This window comes from Peromyscus californicus, unplaced genomic scaffold (assembly GCF_007827085.1).
Source record: "Peromyscus californicus insignis strain IS unplaced genomic scaffold, ASM782708v3 Scaffold_6__1_contigs__length_162567912, whole genome shotgun sequence".
Lineage (NCBI taxonomy): Eukaryota > Metazoa > Chordata > Mammalia > Rodentia > Cricetidae > Peromyscus > Peromyscus californicus.
Genome location: NW_026294584.1, coordinates 60,488,790 through 60,509,158, shown reverse-complemented (window position 1 = coordinate 60,509,158; position 20,369 = coordinate 60,488,790). Strand labels below are relative to the sequence as shown.

The 20,369-nt window shown below is 47.9% G+C and overlaps 2 protein-coding genes and 1 pseudogene across 3 annotated transcripts; 2 read left to right on the top strand and 1 right to left on the bottom strand.

The window, feature by feature from the left end:
• LOC128098839 (GTPase IMAP family member 9-like) lies at window positions 1–3,681 on the bottom strand. Of its 2 annotated transcripts, none has more exons than XM_052720279.1 (2): window positions 3,626–3,681; window positions 1–2,135 (listed from the first exon to the last, which is right to left on the bottom strand). In XM_052720279.1, exon 2 carries the CDS (start codon window positions 2,094–2,096, stop codon window positions 1,245–1,247), a length of 852 nt encoding a protein of 283 aa, XP_052576239.1. In that variant the 5' UTR covers window positions 2,097–2,135; window positions 3,626–3,681; the 3' UTR covers window positions 1–1,244. The 2 variants fall into 2 exon arrangements, with proteins under 2 accessions (XP_052576239.1, XP_052576240.1); XM_052720280.1 differs by lacking the exon at window positions 3,626–3,681 and adding an exon at window positions 3,198–3,584.
• Window positions 3,682–7,088: 3,407 nt separating this feature from the next.
• LOC128098184 (GTPase IMAP family member 1-like) lies at window positions 7,089–10,280 on the top strand (annotated as a pseudogene).
• A 5,495-nt stretch (window positions 10,281–15,775) lies between these two features.
• On the top strand, window positions 15,776–18,554 carry LOC128099541 (GTPase IMAP family member 5-like). Its single transcript, XM_052721504.1, has 2 exons — window positions 15,776–15,818; window positions 17,677–18,554. Exons 1-2 carry the CDS (start codon window positions 15,776–15,778, stop codon window positions 18,552–18,554), a joined length of 921 nt encoding a protein of 306 aa, XP_052577464.1.
• The last annotated feature ends 1,815 nt before the right edge of the window (window positions 18,555–20,369 follow it).

Below are 20,369 nucleotides of genomic sequence, written 5' to 3'. Positions count from 1 at the left end.
TAAAAACAAAATCATTTTTATTACTAGCTGTTTTGAAGCAATAGTTATTTAAAATATCCTTGAGAATGCAGGAATGGCCGTGAGGGGGTCTGTGTAACTATGTGAAAGTACTTTGTGCATTTTTGTTCGGCTGTGTTCTAGTTCCATTTAACAGCGAGCGCATCAGAGATTTCAAAGTCAAGGTAAGTTGGCTTATGGAATATCAACAGTTCAGTAACACTGTGGTCTCCACCTATTAGACACCACAGGAAGCCTCACAGCCAACAGGCCTCCTGGAGGGATCACAGGGCCGTACAGGGTATAAAAGTAAAAGCATTAGTGGGGATGAGATACCAGGCCAAACTCCTGGAAGACAGGGGAGGTGAGAGTTCACTGACCTCCCTCACAGCCCAGAAAGGCTAGAGGTGGGGGGCAGAGACTGAAGCCCAAAGAAAAGGCCCTTCAAGTTCAGAAATGGCAGCTGTAAAGACCCAGCTTACTAGAGGATGAAGTAGGGGTTAGTGGAAACAGTGGACTCTGTAGTCTCCTCCATCCTCCTAATTCAGAGACCTGCACCTCATCTTCTCCCAGGAAGATGGTGAGAAGGATTTTTCTGTTTTTGTTTGTTTGTTTGTTTGTTTTTTCCTGAAGATTAGAACATCTCACAAAAATCTTGTACTTCCCAGCATTGAGAGTTCATTCCACAGGGTCATCTATGTCTTCTCCGTCACTTGTGGTGGAACTCAGAGGCCCACCACAGAGCTTCCAGCCAGCTTTCCTAATGACTTGCCTTTTTTAATAGTTTAAATTGTGTGTGTGTTTGTGTGTGTGTGTGTGTGTGTGTGTGTGTGTGTGCTTGTGTGTGTGTGTGTGTGTGTGTGTGTGTGTGTGTGTGTGTGCGCGCGCGCGTCTTGTGTCTTCAAGAAACAGTCATTGCAATCACAAGCCCACAGCAGCCTTGGGCCTGGATGGAGGAGGAGCTCGTGGGAACCTACTCCACCCTGCTGAGGTGTTAACTACGGATGGATTCTGGGAGAGGAAGAGTCATTGCCTTCCATTGCTCTCCTCCTGGTGGGCTCACCATGCTCTGACAGATTGTTCTCGACCTGTTCTCACACACATGAACCTAGCTAAACTCAGTGGATCACAAAGCAAAAAACATACCCAAACAGAAAGACATGAATGTAATCAGAACATACTATATGCAGACATGCATGAAATTGTCAAGGAACAAATGTCATTAATAAAAAAGAATGACATTTACTTCACCATCTCAACTTGTCCCAAAGTCTTGAAAGCATTTCACGTATCTTATTGAAAATATACTTTAATATGTTCTCTTCAGCCTCTTCCCTAATGTTTCTCATTTTCTCATTATATTTTCTTTTTGCAGAATCAATTTGTGCCTTCTTTTCTTTTTCTATTCTTTGGATTTCAGCACTGAGTTCTTGAGCATAAGTTTCCTCCAGATTCCTTAGACATTGTTTCAGCCTTTTTTCTACATCCTCATATATCTTTTCAGAAAAGTAGGAACCCCCGTTTCCATCCACCATTTTCTCTATCAGTTCTACCAGCTGCTGTACTTGATTTTCTTGCTCGGCCTCTACTGCTTTGTTATTAAAGGCCAGGTAGCGTTTCCCACACTGCAAGATGATATTCTTTAGCTTTTCATTTGCTTGGACTAAAAAGTCATCAAGGCTCTGGTCCTCCAGCTCGTCTTTTCGAGTAAACAAGACAATCATGTACTTCATAGCTTCCTCTCCAAAAAGACCCTTGATCAGATCAACAGTTTTCTGCTCTTCCTCGGTGAAGCGTCCAAGCTGCAGAACCAGGATGATGGCATGAGGCCCAGGGCAGGAGTACAGGACACAGCGGCTGATTTCAGTGCAGGTGGTTTCCATGGTCTTCTTGGTGTCAAACAGCCCGGGAGTGTCGACCACCACAAGGTTTCTCCTCTTCCATTCCCTGGAGGCTTTCTGGCAGGTCTTAGTAACAGCATTGGCAGAAATCTTAGAATCAAATTCCTGTCTCCCAAGGATGGTGTTTGCTGTGGCACTCTTTCCATTTCCGGTTTTCCCTACCAGAATGAGCCTCACCTCGGGGTTTTCAGCAGCCATGTTGAGGGGAACCAGCTCTGAAGATCAGGAGTGACAGATCTTAAGGAAGGGAAAGAGAGAGAAATTGCCTGTTAGGAAAACGGGAACTGCTCCAGTGCTTTCTTGTTCCCCATCCCTCCCTAAATGTGTGCAGTGCTCTTTATCTCCGTGTATCCTTGTAGAGACAGAGAGAAGAAGCACTACCAAGGAAGAACCAGAGAAATTAAACACAAGAATGCTGCTCCATGTGATTCTGCAGGGAAATCCCAGGGGCTCGTGCATGCTGCAGTGTTCCTATAGAGGTCAGAGGATGACCTTGTGGGGTTGGCTCCCGCTTTCCACCTTCACATGGTTTCTGGGCATTGAACCCCGGTTGTCAGGCTTGCACAGGAAGTGCCTTTACATGCTGAGCCATCTCATAAGCATCTCCACCACCACCAACACCCCCTGCCACCTCCCCCAGCATACTTTTAAAACCCTGATAATCTGGATGCCATTTAAACTGTTTGTGATAGCACAGAAATGGTATTTCTACTCCTGCTACCAGCCTATATGCAGCATTGGAACAGGTACCACGCCCAATGCCAGTCCTGAGAGTAAGTGCACCCAAACCTCTGCTGTGCCAAGTATTTGAAAGCCCAGCACATACTGGGCTGACTGTAATGCCCAACATCTTACCGTATGTTTTATGAAGAACTATGAGAAGCGTTCTAAGGCTGCAAACATAAGAAACAGTAAGGAAGTGGAGGGCTCAGTCCCCTGATTTGACTAGTGCACAGTTTAATGTGTGTCCTTAAACATCGTATTAAAGAAATACGTTCATTTATCACATTAATAAAAAAAGAAACAGACATACACACACACACAACAAAGCAAAACACCAAACCAAAACAAAAAACCCAGGACAGTTAAAACAATCTGAATAGCGAAAGAACTGCTGGAGGCACCATCCCCTCAGATTTCAAGGCGGTGCTACAGATGTTACAGAAATACAGTCATAAAGGAAAAGAGCAGCAGGAAGCAACACAGGGGCCCTGAGCCACAGCTGCAAGCTTGTCCCTGCAAGCCTTCAGAGCAGCTAATCTGGCATTGATAGCCCCCTCCGCCCCGCCCCATACTCACAGAGCCACACAGCTGTCCATGCAGAGCTGTCTATTGTACCGTGGGAAGAGTCAGCACGCTGAATTCTAACTCTCCTCTGCCCAGGATGACCTGGGCAGGTAAGAGGGTCATCAGACTTTCTGAGGTAAGAAAAGTGACTTAGATGATCTGAGCTGTCTCCCAGGTCTGAGGAAACTGCCGTGGAGACACAGAAATTTCTGTGAAGAGTGTCAGGCTACACTGTGTCCTGTGCCACAGCTACCTACAGGCAGATTGGAACCACAGCAAGCTAATTCACCTCCTCGGCCCTTATCTCCACCATCACCACTCCCACCAGCAGAGCCCTCCCTGGGGAGCCACGGACTCACCACCTACACCCGCATAGATGCCCCATCCCCTACTGCCTCTCACAGCTCCCTTCCTCCAGGTCTCTTCCCAGACAGACTCACCTTCTTCTTCAGGAAGTAGTGAGAGTTCAAGGTCTCTCTGAGAGCCTGTGCTTCTGCTCAACTGTATGAAGCAAAACTGCCTATTCCCTAAAGCCTGTCAGTCAGGAAGTTCTAAGGGTGGAGCCAATGAAGAGACTGTTTGCCTTTAAAGAAACAGAAATATTGTCCTGTAACTTAGGGGGTGCTTCAGTGTTGTCAAGTTGAAGCCTTTTTTAGGGATGTCTACTAAAATGCCAAAAAATTCCAAAAAAGATTTTTAATTGTTTTGGGTTGGTTTTGTTTTTTTAAGATCCAGCCTCAGGTAGCCCAGGCTAATCTTGAATTCATTATGTATTAAGGACAACCTTGAATTCAAAGCTGAGGACCTGGTAGTTATTAGGTCCTTGAGGCTGATACCCCAACTGCTGGAGCAGTCTCCCTGTAGCTGTCTCTCACTTGGGGGGCAGGATGCAACAACTGGGAGTTACTCAGTGCCCAGGGCAGGGTGGCTCAGTGGTCCCAGTCTGGTGCCAGGACCCAGACACTTCCTGAAGAGCCACACTGGTCCTTAGCCCACAGTGAAACTTGAAAATGCTGGTCTGATGTCAGCGAAGGAATCAGCAGCGGGGGGTGGGGGGCGGCGGCGCCTCAGGAGCAAAGGGCAGGTGGTCTTCCTTAGGCCACACCCTTTCCACCTGCCCTGCCACCAGAAGCCACAGCCCACGATGGGCAAGGCAGTCAGGACAGTTCTTCAGGTGCAGCTCCCTACTCTGGTTCTTCGGATCTGTGGCAAGTGGACATGCAAACCCATCACACTAAGGCGCCACAGTAGGCTTCAAACCTGTGTTTTGGTTCATGCCCAGGGTGATACCGAATACGCAAAGAGGCCTAGATCTTCAACTATTTTCCTCATGTTCCCTCTAGCCATGTTAAGCTTTCAGACCTTACACGAAAGTTTCTGATTCATTTTTAATGAATTGCTGTCTGAGGTGAGAGATGTGAAGCTTGTCTCAGTTCTCGGCAGGTGATGCCCGGTTTCACCCTTTGCTAAAGCGGCTGTTCGTTCTCCAGCATGTGTCTCTGGTACCTTTGTGGAAAATCAGATGGCTGTAACTGCATGGCTTTATTTCTGGGTTCCTTGTTCAAGAGAACACAGAATGTTGACCTATGTTTCTGGGTTTGTGCCAGAACCATATATGAATAATTCCTAAGTCCAATACTAAGAAAACAATCCAATATAAACAGGACAAAGGCCTTGGCACAGCCTCACACAGGAAGATTACATAAATAAAAATAAATAAATAAATAAATATCTTTAAAATTAAAATGAAAAATAAAAAACAAACAATACCAGCAACAGAATCAGAGCCTGACGGTGCAGGCCTATAATCCCAGCTATTTGGGAGGCTGACGCAGGAGGATCACAAACTCAGGGCCAGCTTAAAGGACAGAGTGAATTCAAGGCCAGCCTGGGCAACTTAGTGAGTGAGACTCTGTCTCAAAATACGGATTTTAAAAGAGCTGAAGGTTAGCTCAGTGGTAGAGTGGTTGTCTACCATACACAAAGCCCTGGGTTCAATTCCTAGTGAGGAAAATAACAATTGGAGGCTGTAAGAAGAACAAAGAGAGTCTAGAATCATCTCCAAAGGTAATGGTTCCACCCAGGCCTGAATCGGTGATGGACACAGATGGAATCTTCCACCCCTAGACTTTTGGGTCTGGAGGACCACGATCTCCGTGCCATCCTTACGGCTGGGACAGGCGTTATTCAACCAAGCACACTGGTGATGGGTGGTCGGGCACCATTGTGGTGGGAGAGTACAGAGTTGGGAGACAGAAGACAGGGAGAGGCAGAATTGTTCATGGGCTGGGGAGAGAAGCGGATCCAGAGGGGTGAGGGTGGTGAGGAACAGGTTGACATAGCTGGCCACTTGAGTGCAGGAAGATGTCTGGGTCTGGGCTACGACCTAGGGCCAGGTATTGATCTGAGGCCCTGGAGCAGCAGAGGGGCCCTGAGTTGATATCTGTGGCTCCCTTCATCACTGGGGGCCCGTGCAGGCGCCTGTGGTGGGGTCACATAGGTGTCTGAGGGCCGTGGCGCTGCAGAGGCCATGCCACCCCGGGCCATGCCAATCTGGGTGGCCTGCATGGCTAAAGGGTGGGGGGGGGGAGCTATGGTGACAACCTGGCCTGGGCTGCTGTTGAAGACCCTGCCTGGGTCCATGGTCCCGCCACAGCCAGGATCTGTGTTGATGTCCCTGGCCCATGTTGCTGCCAGGGCCCATGTGGAAGCCCAAGGACTGGGCCACAACCTGTGACCATGCTGGCATCCAAGGGCTGTGCCACTGCCAGGGCAAGGGCTGTCAACTGGGGTCATGGTATCATCCAGACCAGGGCTGGGTCTGTGGCCCTGCCACATGCAGGGTCTGTGTTGATGTCTGGGGCTCCTGAGACTATTGAAGATTTTGCTGATGCTGGGAGGTCTAGGCTGCCCCCTGGGGCCATGTTGGTATCCAAGGGCCTTGCTGCTGTGGGAGTCATGCCAGTTCAGATGCCACCTAGGACCATGGTGTCATCTGGCCCAGGCTGCTGCCTAGAACCACGACTGGGTCCATGGTCCTTCCACAGCCAGGGTCTGTGTTGATGTCTGTGGCCCATGTTGCCACCAAAGGCCACATAGATAACTAGGGTTTGGGCTGCAACCTGGGGCTATGAGGGTGTCCGAGGACCATGTTGCTATAAGGGACATCCTGATCTGAGTGGCCTGCACTGTCACCTGGGGCCATGATGTTGTCCAGGCCAGGGCTGCTGCAAAGGGCCATGTCTGGGTCCATAGCCCTGTGGAGCCTGGGGTCTAGGATGGTGTCTATGGCTCCAGTTGCCACCAAGGGATCTGCAGATGCCCAGGGTCTGGCTAGCCACCTGGGACCATGTTGATGCTTAGGGGCCATGTTGCTGCAGGGCCATGCTGATCTGAGGGGCCTATGCTGCCCAGGCTGTGGTGGCGTCTGGCCTGAGCTGCTGCTGAGGGCCATGTCTGGGTCTGTGGTTCTGATGCAGCTGTGGTCTGTGGTGATGTCCAGAGCTGGTGTTAGCATGAGGATTATTGGCGATATGCTGTGTTGAGCTAACCCCGCCTTTCACTGGCCCTGGAATGACTGGTCCTGCCCCTCTCTGATATTGCAGCAGGTGAGCTGGCCCTACCCCTCAGGGGAGAGCTAGCCCCTACACTCGGGAAAGATGGCCCCACACCTCACCATAGGCTTGCTTCTCACCTAGGAAGCACACTAGAGCTGGCCCTGTGGTTGAGGACACAGGTGAGTCAGTCCTGAGGGCTCCAGAGAAACAGAGTGACCTCATTCCCCGGTCTGCCATGTGGTGGCATGGATGAGGGAAAGATGTCCTCCCCCCTCTGCCCCTTGCTACCTGTGGCAGGAATGAGCACATGGATGAGGAAATCGGAACTGAGAGTCCTCTGAGACGCATGGGGGGAAGGAAGATGGCAAGAGACGAGGAAAGCACCTATGGTAAGAGCCCTTCTCTCAAGGTGTCCTGGCTGGTGTGGAGCTCAGGGTAAGAAGTGGGTGGAGCTTCCTCGGGTCTGGAAGCCCCTGGGATGAAACAGCAGGACCTGGGTCCTGCATTTGGCTATGTCTCTGTCCCTGCTCTGCTGAGAGAAGCTCAGAGCTTTGACCAGCCTGTCACTGGTTCCTAAGCATGAAGGAGGATCCTAAACCTACTCTGTTCTCCACAAAGATGACACAGAGGATGGGAAATCTAGCAGTAGAGTGAGCCTCACTCACCAGGTCTCCAGAATGGGGGACTAACTGGGTATTTAGTATTTTGGGGATCAGGGAGATGACTGTGGGTAAAGGCACACACAGCCAAACCTGATGAGCTGATTTCAATTCCTGAGTCCATATGATGGGAGGAGGGAACTGCCTCCTGAAACTTGACCTTTAGCCTCCAGAGGACATGGTGGTATGCTCCCCATAAATAAAATATCATCTCAAAGGGGGGTATTCAGCTGCAACACTCAGGAGAGCAGGCCCTGCACCTCTCCTGGGTGGCACAATAGAGTCAATCCTGTTGGCGTAGGTGTGGGTGAGGCAACCCTGAAGTTGTAAGCATGGGAGAGCTGTCCCTATTACTCATCTGTCATGTAGTGGCATGGGCAGGGAGAAATGCCCCCTCCCCCCATCCATCCATGCCTGAGGCAGGCGGGAAAGCTGTCCTTGCCCCTCATCAGTTGCAGCACTCAGGAGAGTGGCCCCTACACCATGCCTGGACAACACAGTAGAGCTGGCCCTGAGGATGTAGGTGTGGGAGAGCTGACCCTGAGGACATGAAAACAGGAGAACTGGCCCCACCCCTTGCTCATTGCTGCAAGGGGTGAACTAGCCAGGGCAATGCAGGAGAGCTCATGCTGGTGGTGAAGACAGGGGAGAGCTGGCAGACTGATCATCCCTGCAACTACCCAGGCCCAGAACCAGGATTGAGTTGACCCACCCTAACATCCACCCCATCTGTGATCTGCTGGAGCACATAAAGGGACCCAAAGCTGCAGGATCTCCATGACACAGGGCAACAACAGGATAACCAAAAGGCGTTCCAGTGAGGATCCAGCATTGGTAGTCTAGCAGAAACCAGAGGCCTCAAACCAGACCAATGACTCTTAGCAAGGAACACCTGCAATTAAGATATATGTATAAAGGGTCTACTGTGTGACTCCCTGTAACACTATAGCTTCCGTGATGAGACAGATTTTTCCCTTATCTTTTTCTTCTTCTCCTTCTTCTTCTTTTTTTTTTTTTTTTTTTTGGTTTTTCGAGACAGGGTTTCTCTGTGTAGCTTTGCGCCTTTCCTGGAACTCGCTTTGGAGACCAGGCTGGCCTCGAACTCACAGAGATCCACCTGGCTCTGCCTCCCGAGTGCTGGGATCAAAGGCGTGCGCCACCACCGCCCGGCTCCTTCTTCTTTTAAATTTTATTTTATTTTTTTTTATTTTGGGGGGTTACAAGGGCAGAGGGCAGATACAAAGGGACAGAGAAATGAATGGAATAGAGATGCATGATGTGAAAGACACAAAAAATAAATAAAGAAAAAGTTAAAAGGGGGGCATTCTCTTTAGGGAGCCAGCTTCAGACAAGAGAGGAGGAAGAAGGACGAGGGTGAGCTCTCTTCTCTCACTCTCTAACAACCCAGTTGAAAGCCCCACATTATCTCTGCTTTTGCAGAAGAGTTATGTCCTAGACTGAGCACTCCCTGCCCTTACACAAGGAGCACTTGGTGGGCTGTGATTCAATCCGTGTCTGGTACTGAGGGGCTCCCATGTGCTCAATGGCCAGCATGTGAGGGGAACATTAGGGTGAGATCAGCATCAGGTCGGCCTGTGTGTGCAGGACCAGAGACCCTGGTGGACCCAGGAGTTATCATGAGCACCTTCTGAAATGCAGCGGGAGCACCTGCAGGTGCACAGAGAATCCAAATGCAGAAAGATGGGGAGGAGCCTGAGCTCTGAGAGCCCAAAGCAGATGGGAGCACCAGGCTTCCAAGGGGAGCAGGCACTGTGGGTCCTTCCCTTTTGTGCTGAAGGCTAGAACACAGGTGAGTCCTAGGGGAAAGCCATGACTCTGACTCAATGCTGCCATATCTGGTCCTCAGGCTCAGAGGAGGATTCACGGGCCCCACGGATGCCCCTACTGAGGCTCACCCTGGTAGGCAGGACCGGGACTGGCAAAAGTGCCACAGGTAACAGCATCCTGGGCCAGAAGTGCTTCCTTTCCAAGCTGGGGGCTGTGCCTGTCACCAAAGCCTGCTCCTGGGCCAGCAGGAAGTGGGCCGGCTGGCAGGTGGAGGTGGTGGACACCCCAGATGTCTTCAGTTCTGAGGTCTCTCAGACAGACCCCATGTGCATGGAGACAGCCAGCTGTTTCCTATTGTCCTCCCCTGGGCCGCATGGACTGCTGCTGGTCACCCAGCTGGGTCGCTTCACCACTCAGGACGGCCAGGTGCTGGCCAGGGTGAAGAGGGTGTTTGGGGAGAAGGTGATGGCACTGACTGTTGTGGTTTTCACACGCAAGGAGGACCTGGCTGGAGAGCCTCTTCAGGATTACGTGCGCTTCATGAACAACCGTGCGTTGCGGGAGTTGGTGACCGAATACGGGGGCCGCGTGTGTGCCCTGAAAAACCGTGCCACCGGCCAGGAGCGCTAGGAACAAGCTGAACAGCTGCTGGGCCTGGTCTCAGGCCTGGTGAGGGAGCAAGGGGGCGCATATTACACCAATGAAGTGTATGATCTGGTGAGGACCCTGCGGGGCGCTGACCCCCAGGACCAACTCACTAAGGTGGCAGAGATGGTGGCAGCACGGATGCAGAGGTCCCTGCCCACCAGGCTGGTAACTGAGGTGTGGAAATGGATGATATCCTACTGGCCAGGCAGGAGACGGGGCATGATTATCTTCCTGGGTGTGGCCATCCTGATCTGCGTACTGTACCACAGAATGATGCCCCAGGCCATCCGGGACCAGGATAGCAGATAACGCTGGTCTTAGAAGATGTTATATCTAGGAAGGAAATCTTATAAAAATTGATTTTTACTTGGAACTCTGCTCAGAGTTCACAGTACCGGGAACACGACAACAGCTTTGCAAAGGCTGGGAGGTGATGAGCCTCAACTTTATGCATTCAGAGTTTTAAAAATAAATTTGTCTAACTAAAGCTTCCTTTAGACATTTCCATCGTCTCTGTGGGTCATTCTTCCTTTGAAATAGTGAACACACCTGGTAGCTTGTAAATGGGGACAAAATCACAGCACAAAAAGAACGAGCATTTTCTTTTCTTTTTTATATTTATTCTTTGATAATTCCATATAATATATTTTGGTCATATTCTCTCACTTTCCCCAAGTAAGTCCTCCCAAATCCTCTCCACCTCCCTCCTCTCTGAACTTGATGTTTTTTATGCCTTAACAACAACATGAAGTTGGATTTGTTGGCCAAGTACTCCTGAGCCTGAGGCCTGCCCTGGGATGTGATTGACATGTCCAGTGTCATCTCCTTGAAGAAAACCGATTTTCCTTCTCCAGGTGTTATAACTCGTGAATAGCTTCCCGGCTGGAGTGGGGGTTTTGCCTGGCTTGCTCTTGCTCAGGTGTTGTGCGTGCCCTCACAGCCTGTGTGAGCTCCTATGTGCACCGCCCTCTTCTGTCTGGTAAACTGTTCTCTTGCAGTCACCCACCACCTCTGGCTCTTACAGTCCTCCTGGCCTCCCTTCCACAGAGATCTCTAGTGACATAAGCTGGCCAGAGATTTCCTTCCTTGTTCAAACCAAAGCAAAGGGTCTGGAATTTTGCTTCCTTAATTAACAGTAACAATGAGAGAAGAGTCCTGAACTCTGAGGTTTCTGAGAGTCTGGCCTTGTCTGAAGAGTTACACCCTGTCAGGATGGATCATGGCCGGTTGATTTCCTCACCCCTACCCACCCTGCACCATCACTGTCTACTGGGTTGAAACTACTTGAAAATGTAAAAGCCAAGGGGTGAATAAAAATCAAAACAAGAAAGAATTCTCTCCAAGGGGAGCAGAGCCATCCCTCAGAATTCTTTCTCTTTTCCTTTTCTTTCTTTCTTAACAAACAAACAACAACAAACCCTTCCAGACCCTTTGTCCTTCCTCCCCTCCTTTGCTTTGACATGTAGATCTTTTAAAAATCTCTCTTCCAGGCTCACCCCATGGAACACAGGCTCTAACTTAGGTTGAAGTCTGGCTGCACAGCTCTTTCCTCCTATTGCAGAACTTCCTTTTGTCCTAAGGACGTGAGAAACTTATTTCCCTCTGGATAAAGACAAAACATAAAACCGGATACAGCTGAATCCCTCTGGAGAGCAGACACAGCTGGTCATTACAGAATTCAGGATAAAGGACAATGACACCCATAAAGGGTGCTACCACATCCTCTTGAGGAAGAGCTATGGCTTCTTGTTAGCCTGTCTGACTCAGTGGCCTAGGCTGTCTTCTAACTCAAGGCAATCCTCCTGCCTCAGCCCCCTGACAAACAAACCACCATGCTCAGCTTGAGCTATATCTTCTCAAATGCTGCAGAAGGCTGTACCTAATTGGTTTTAATCTCTCTCTCTCTCTCTCTCTCTCTCTCTCTCTCTCTCTCTCTCTCTCTCTCTCTCTCTCTCCAGTCTTTCAGTGTGTCACCTCCCCAGACCCTTGAAAACCTAGTGCTCATAATCTAAAGTCAAGTACACTTCTCTGCCAACAGAAAGCATCATGGGGAATTCTCTGAGATGAGAACCTGTATAAGCCAGAGCTGTGATTTATGCTCAAGGCTCAATACTTAACAGGTGCCATCAGGTAAAGAAATGCGTCACCCTGCTCCCAGCCCATCTGAACTTCCCATAGGCCAGAAACTCCACAATGACCATCTATAGCCCTGTCATATACCAGAGTCAGTGAATTCTATCTTATGATTTTGTTCTGAAAACCACCGAATTCTGTACAGCCCCAGGTAGCTCATACCTTTCCCATAACACATCCCAAGACACTGCTGTCGGTCGGTCAACAGCTTGAGTTCACTACTCACATGAACACTCCCCTTGTCAGCTGAACCTTACAGGAGAGGGTGCGGTTTCCTGGACTCTTGTACACTAACCTGCCCTGGGACTCCAGTACCTGGACATAAAGGAACAGGGGAGGGGCAGATGGGTGCGGTGGATACCAGTGAAAATGTTTGTGCTTATTTTTAGTTGTTTGAGGGAGCGCAGGCACACACTGGTGCCACAGGGCACCTGTGGAGGTCGGAGGACAACTTTCTGAAGTAATTTCTACCCTTCTACTTGGTGCGAACAGCCTCTTATTTTGGCCGCACCGTGGGCTGGCTGGCCCCATAGCTTCTGGCCAGCTCTCCCTTCTCCACCGGCTGCCTCACTGTGTGCACGGCTGGCATTACAGATGCAGGCCAGCATCTCCAGCTTTTCACTGAGTTCTGGGACTCAAAGTCGAGCTTGTGCATCAGTTGCTTGGCCCCGAGTCATAGCTGCCAGCCTGGTACCCGAAATAAGGAAGACAAAAAGACTGTCTCTCAGAAAGCAGCTCCCTGAGCTGCGTTCTCACTGCTGGGTAAAATAAAGTGTCGTGATAAATCGGCTTGGCTGCTTTCAGACGAGAATGTTCATTGGGTGCCTTTGCTTCTGCCTTCTTGTCCCTGAGTAATGCCTGCCCCTTGTCAGCCGCTGCTGCGTGCACACTGCCTGCCGATCTCCCATGGCCTCTGCACCCACACTGTGGGAAATTAGCAGAATTTTCCTGTTGGAGGAGAAATCCCCGTCCATTCTCAATCTCCCCACTGTGTGTGCTCTGCAGGCTTAACAGCCACATGGCTTCACGTCCATCACACCCCTCCCCTCCCCTCCCCTTTCGTCTCCTAGGTTGTTGTCAGTCTCTCCGGTTTGGTCTGTGATTCATTTTCCGGTCTCCATCTCATGCTCCCTGTCTCACCTCTGGGCATTTGTTCATACCTACCAACAAATTGGTCTCTTAGTGGGACATAGGTCTCCTGTAGTCTGTCTGATTTTTCAGAAAATGATTCAGAAAACGTCCCTGTTGGGGTTGCTGAGTTTGGTTGTGACAGCCACATTGTACACATGCAAGGGGCACTGAGAACCAAGTCAGGTTCTAACTGAAATCCTTCAAAACAGAACAGACCCCTAATGCAGTCTTATATTTGAATAATTCTTGGGGGGGGCACAGTGGTATTTTTGTTTTGTGAAAGCATGAACGTAGAAATCGAAGCACAATTCTCTGGGTTGATTTTGGAGAGACTTCCAGCAATCAGTACGGGCTTGTGTCCAAAGCATGGGACTGCAGCATTATACAGAGGGTTCTAGGGGGGATATGACCTCCCCATCTCCCCACTGGCTGAAAAATCCAAGAGCTGACACAGACAAAGGGAGCCATCTGGGGAGAGTTAGCTATAAGGCAAACGTATGACTCTGGGCAGCTCGTGTAACTTTAATAAAAATTCCAGTGGCCTGTCAATAACAGCACAGGGAACACAAGAGGAAATATGGGCATGCAAGAAACCTGGACATGATGAGTGTCTGCAGAGGATAGTCATGGTGGGGAAGCTCAGTTTCATCAACACTGACACCATATCCTTCACATTCAAATCTCGGACCTTCAGTAGAAACAGAGTTCTATGACTTGAAGAATTTTCATAAGGACTAGGCCATAGCTTACAGTGATAAGAACAGTTCCTAAGAGATGGTCATGAGAGGGCTGCCCTTCTCTGGATGCAAGGAAAGAGATGGAGAAGAGTTCAGTGGGAAGAAGAGGTGGAGGGGTGAATGAGGAGGTGGACAGGAGGAGCAGGAAAGAGGAAGAGAAGGGGGACAGAGGAGGAGAGGGAGATGTCTTAAGATATTCTGAAAATGTGAAAAGAATTGATGGGCTTTTATGAAGAGGTCCAAGAAGAGCCATTTTTTTCTTTGCAAAATAAAATTGTGAGAGACAAAATAGCAGAAGCCCTATGCGTAGCACATAAGCCATGCCATGCTTTCAATTCAGTCCATGACCAGTCCTGTGTCCAGAAGGGTGATAAAAATGCAGTGTGCCACCATGGAACACCTATGGAGATTTGGGGGGTTTCCTGAGATACTGGGGTAAGCAAGAACTGACTTGACCCACTTAAGAGTTAAACCTGGCCATATCTAGCTAGCAGAAAATGTGTACCCCAGATGAACTGTTCAACAGGAGTGCCAAGGGGTACCTATGAGGATTATCTTACAGCATTCTTTATTGTGGAAAAAAATGATTCCACAACAGTTTGGATGTCTATTAATAAAAAATGAACAAGACGCTGTGAAAATGGCATATATGTAGAAGTTTAACATGCAAAAACAGGACTGAGAATTATCTAAATTATTGCATATTTGGATGTAAATACATATGCAAATACTCAAACACATAAAAGCGTCAAAATACTGATCGCTGTGAAGGACAGAATGAGAGAATGAGATAGGAGTTTGGGAGAAAAAAAAAAAAAAACCGAAACCCATGAAGTACATCTGTGATGTTTTAGTTTTTAACCAGATGGTGCAACTGGGGGAGACCAGCAAACCATTTATGCTTGTTCGGTGCAAATGGCGGATACTTGATTTTATTCTATGTTTTTTTAAGATTTATTGTTCCTATTTATCTATTTTTTTTAATTCTATTTTTTTATGTGCATTCCTTCAAGTACGAATATGGTTTAAAACTATAAGCTTTTAAAACCCAGCTGACTAACATGAGCCAAGAGTTCACGCAGGGGTGGCTGGTGTCACAGGCTAGCCCTTTCTACTGAATGCTTCTCTTTTCATCCCACCAAAAACCAGCGACACAACATTACACCACTTTTAGACAGGATATTTATGCCGTGGTTGCTCCAGTTTCTGGCTGAATGTGCTAAAATATAAAAACCATGATTTTTGGCAGAGCAAGACCTCAGAGCCAAACAGGGAAGATGCTTGATTAAACTCCCAGGGGGAATTTGATCTTGTCCTGAATGTTGGTTCTTTCCATCATGGTACATGGTATACACACTCTCTCCAGGCATGTGTGGGGCAGAAGCCTTGTCAGCCCCTCCTGTCCTCCTTCCTCTCAGGCCAGCCCTTGGAGGAGTGGCCATCCTCCATTCCATCCCCTCAGGGAAGCATGTTGTATTTGCCTCTTTGCCTCTGGGACATTTCTGCACCCTGGAAATGCCTGGTTCTTCAAACAAACCAATGTTATTCATAGCAGAGCAATTATTTTCTCTATCCTGGCAGGTTCATCTATATGGTTCAGTTTTTGTTTGTTTGTGTGTTTTTTAAGTCTAGTCCTTGCCCATAGAAGAATGCTTCCCACGTTTTACACTTTCAGCTTGGTGGAGATAATCAATCCATCTGTAGCAGAACATCTGCTTTCCCATGAGTGAGGAAAAGCAACAGCACACTATGCTGCCACGACCCTGCCTCACTCCGGCGAGTTACTTACAGATGTGTGAAAGTAAAACACGCTGGGAGAGTTAGCGATGGGAATGACCGTGTGCAGACCGTTATCCCGAGTCACCTGAGTCCAAGTGTCTGACCAGTTCCCATGTGGACCTGACTTTAACTTTTAGCCTAGTTTGGTTCCAGAGAGAATGGAAGGCCTTCAGAAGAACACATACGGAACTATAGTTGAAGGTAAGAAAGCACCAAGGTCCTAAAGAGATTGAGAAGGGGAGGGAGTCACTGTCCCTCATCCCACCACACAAAAGGTTCCGACATTCAGTTAAGATGGAGAAGAAAGAGGCAGCTGCTGTTTTTCCCCTTGTCTCCAATCTCTTACATAAAGCTGTTGTTGTTTTCATGTACACATACACAGACATACACACACACACACACACACACACACACACACACACACACACACACACTCCACTGTGTCACTCTCCTCCACACAATATGGGGAAACTTGACTCTGACATGCATTTAGAATTAGAAGGTCTGGAACTAAATAGTGACATAGTTTCTCTTTCTTCTCATCTGAAAAGAAAAAAGAAATGAAAGAAAGAAAAAGAAGGTCCCCTAAAGTGATTATTTCCCCCAAAACACTAAGGGAAAGGAAACACCAGCACAGAGTAAAAGGAATAACATAGATTTTTGTTTTCTGTGATACTGAGAATTGAACCCTGGGCCTCATTTGTGTCAAATGGGCATTCTACCACTGAGCCACACCCCATCTTTCCCCCAAATGATAGATTTTTAGGTGTCTACAGTGCACTTAGAATTCATTTGGACTCATAAGACAGCCCCAGATCCTCATCAAATCTCAATGCTGGATATTTGAGCTCTTGGCTTCATGGTGTCCCTCCAGCATTCCTTTTGTTAAGGGCCCTGGACCACACCCGGCTGTAGATGAAATTCTAAATAGTCTTATTAACTAAGAAACACAGAGCCAAATGCAGATTTAAAAGCCCAGAGATCAAAGCAGTCGCCAAGAGCTAAGACCACCTTATCTTACCACTCACTGCTATCCTTCCCCTCAGAGAGAGAGAGAGACCTTCTCCTATGTCCTGTCCTTTTATTGCCTTTCTGTTCTGCCTTCTCATTGGCTCTAAACCCAACCACATGATTTCCTTGTCACTGCCTGTCTATACAGATCTCCAAGTCTCTGTGGTTGGTACTGGGATTAAAAGTTCAGATCACCTTGCTTTGGATGTGTCCTTGACCACACAGAAACTCTGCCTGCCATGTGATCGGATTAAGGGCGTGTGCTACCACTGCCTGACTCCTGCTTATGGCTCTCTGCGACTTCTGATCTCCAGGCAACTTTATTAACATACAAATAAAATCACATTCCAGCACAAATAACATATCACTATACCCGGACAAATAGATGACCTTTTCAGCATGTGTACTCCTAAGAGTTTCTAACCATCTTCTCTTCTTCCCTTCTTCAGAGGCCCACTCTGTATCATTTCCCAACTTTGACCTGGTATTAACTGTCATCATCCCTCGTCTCAAATCCCACTTTGCTTCCTAGGCTATCAGCTGGTCCCGAGTGTGAGTCACTACAGCTCTTCCACCTGAAATAACCCCTGGGGACATACGCTGAGCACACTTACACAGCATGTCTGGAACATTGTGGGTAAAAGAGGTGACTCTGTTTTGTCACTTATGACTTCTCATCTCTGCCTCTTCTAAACTCAAACTTATTTCACAGCCAGTTTTCTGGGGAGATGCCCTGAGTGTCCTCCAGGGGAGAGCACAGGGACCCTTAATTCAGAAATGACATATTTGTTGTGGGACAGATGGAACAGAGCCTCTCTCTCCTGTGGCAGTCCTACCCACTGCCCATGTGTTCTAAAATGGGCTCCCAACAGGGACTTCATGGAAGCCAAGAACCACCTAAAATTATAGGCAAACAGTTGGGAACATTTGAATAACACCTGTTTTTCTGGGACTGAGGACCACTGATTTCAGAAGATATCTGCAAGGACCCATGATGTCAAAGTCCAAAGAATAGCTAAGTGAGGCATAAACCTTCTCTTGTCCACAGGAACCCGGGGAGTCTACCATGCAGCAGAATCATACTGGCTGAGGATCCTCCTGGTGGGCAAATCTGGCTGTGGGAAAAGTGCCACAAAGAACAGCATCCTCTGCCAACAAGCATTCGAGTCCAGGCTCAGAGCTCAGTCGGTGACCAGGATCAGTCAGGCAGAGATAGGCACATGGAACGGAAAGAGCTTCCTAGTGGTAGACACACCCCCCATCTTTGAGTCAAAGGCTCAGAACCAAGACATGGACAAGGACATTGGAGACTGCTACCTGCTGTGTGCCCCAGGACCCCACGTGCTGCTGCTGGTGACCCAGCTGGGACGCTTCACAGCCCAGGACACCATGGCTGTGAGGAGGGTGAAGGAGATCTTTGGGGCTGGAGTCATGAAGCACATGATCATCTTCTTCACCCACAAGGAAGACCTGACAGATGAGACCTTGGATGGGTTTGTGACCCACACTGACAACCGCAGCCTGTGCAGCCTGGTTCAGGAGTGTGGGAGGAGGTACTGTGCCTTTAATAACAGGGCCTCAGGGGAAGAGCAGCAGGGACAGCTGGCAGAGCTCATGACCTTGGTGAGGAGGCTGGAACAAGAGTTGGAGCATTGCTCTTTCTACAGCAATGACCTCTTCCTTCATGCCTGTGTGTTCCTTAGTGGTGACAAGAGTGAGGATCAGGAAGCCTATAGGTGCTACCTGTCGAAGGTGAGGCAGGAGGTGGAGAGGCAAAAGCAGAAACTGAAGGAGCAGGAGGTGAGCTGGGTAGCTAAGATGCTTTACAGAGTCAAGACATGCATGGGCCCCCACATTTTCCTTATTGTGTGTGGTTTGATTTTGACCGCCATTTTAATTAACTTGTCTATTACCCAGGGGAACTGAGCCTTTTCAGGTGATTTCTGCCATCAGCCCCCTCCTGCAATGATCACAATCTCTGTTCTGGGGCAACTCAGTTTCACTCTCATTTGACTCCCTTGCATCAGACATGCCAGGATTTTTCTTCTAAATACCATTATGTAAATAAAGTATGAAAGAAAAATGTATTTCTTGCCCATGACCATGTCTGAGCAAAGCAGATGACAACAAATATTCAGGTGTCAGCCTACCAGAAGTTCAGCTCTCTGATGGGAACGTCTCATTCAAGCAAGGCTTATGAGAATACAGACTCCAGAATGTCTTTTGCTTATGCTGTGCCTTCATATTGTTGCTGCTACATGCTCTTCTCTTGTATCTGATATGATGTATTTATACGTGGGGAGTCCCCCATTGCCTGTATTGTAGTGTGTCTATCTCATGTTTGCATCTCAATTTAATGGGCATTTATCTGTGGATTGTCAGGAAGATGTTGTATAATTTTGACACAGTCAGGGTCTATTGAGTTCCACTAAAAAACTTTTTTGTCACAGCTCATATTTATGATTTAGAAAAACATTTGAGTCCAAGAGCCAGTCACAAGTTTCTTGTGCATCATAAGGTGATATTAGGGTTGAAAAGAGCTCTAGATGAGACCAGATGCCTTACTAATGGTTTTTTAGATAATCATTCCCAATCTTTTAGTTCACAAGGCCACACGACTGTTTGGCTAGGTTGTAAATAAAAAGCCCAATTATTGCTAGCTTACAAATGACTAAGACCTTGCACCATTCCTAACCTCAGTTTGTGAAAATATGTTCTGATTAGTCAAGGCTACAGAAAATAACTTAACTCTGCAGTCCCTAATGAGGGCTGTAGGTGTTCTTAGATAATTAGAAGTTACACGCAATCTTTACCTTTGGAATGTGACCTTTTTATGACTCTTATATTGCCTGAAATAATTACTTGGGATATGTAAACTGTAAAAAGACAAGATAAAGTGGAGCAACAAGGGACAACAACATGAGTGTAACAGCATGTGAGAAGCCAATATGAGAGACTAAGGAAGACTCAACATGACAGAAAAAAGAAAGTAACCAACAGAATGCATGTGAATTCATTCCATTCCTAAAAACCCCCCTCAGATAAATGTCCTGAGTTTTACTATGCAGTGGCTTTCTCTTTGAGCCCTGTTCTGCAGCCCTGGAGTGGGTCTCATAGGCTGTAATAATATCTTCCTTTATGTTGTGAGGGTAAATGGTAAATCACATATTTACCTCATAAAGACCTGGGGACTTGCAAAAAGGAAGGTACTTGTGCTGCATGGCAATGGGTATGTCTCACCTAGTGCCCCACTTCCTACAAATGGAGAAACATGCAAAGCTAAGAACAGAATCTTATTTTAGTCATAAATACACCCTGCTCTCACTATAGCAGTAAAAGTCAGATCTCCATCATCTCTCTACCCCCAAGAAGGATAAGGACAGTGTGCATGAAGTAGGGGAGACTCTCAAGGTATAGAAGAGAAGAGTCAAGAGGTCTGGACATGAGTGGAGAACTGAGTGAAGAGGTTCCAGGAGCAGGGTGGGTCTCACCCCAGGGAAAGCAAGGTCAGCAGTCAAGAAACATAGGAAGCAGAAAGTCTAAGATCAGTAATACAAAGGGCCAGAGGATGGGTATCTTGGGCTTGGAAGACCTTATAGTGGACATCACAGGCACTCAACAGTACATGCAGGCAAAAGTCACTATAATCAAGAGGCCATGTGTTCATAAACCTTGATGAGCACTGAATTTTGAATTCCATGTAATTTTCATGTGAAGCTAGAATACTATTTTCCTGAATTC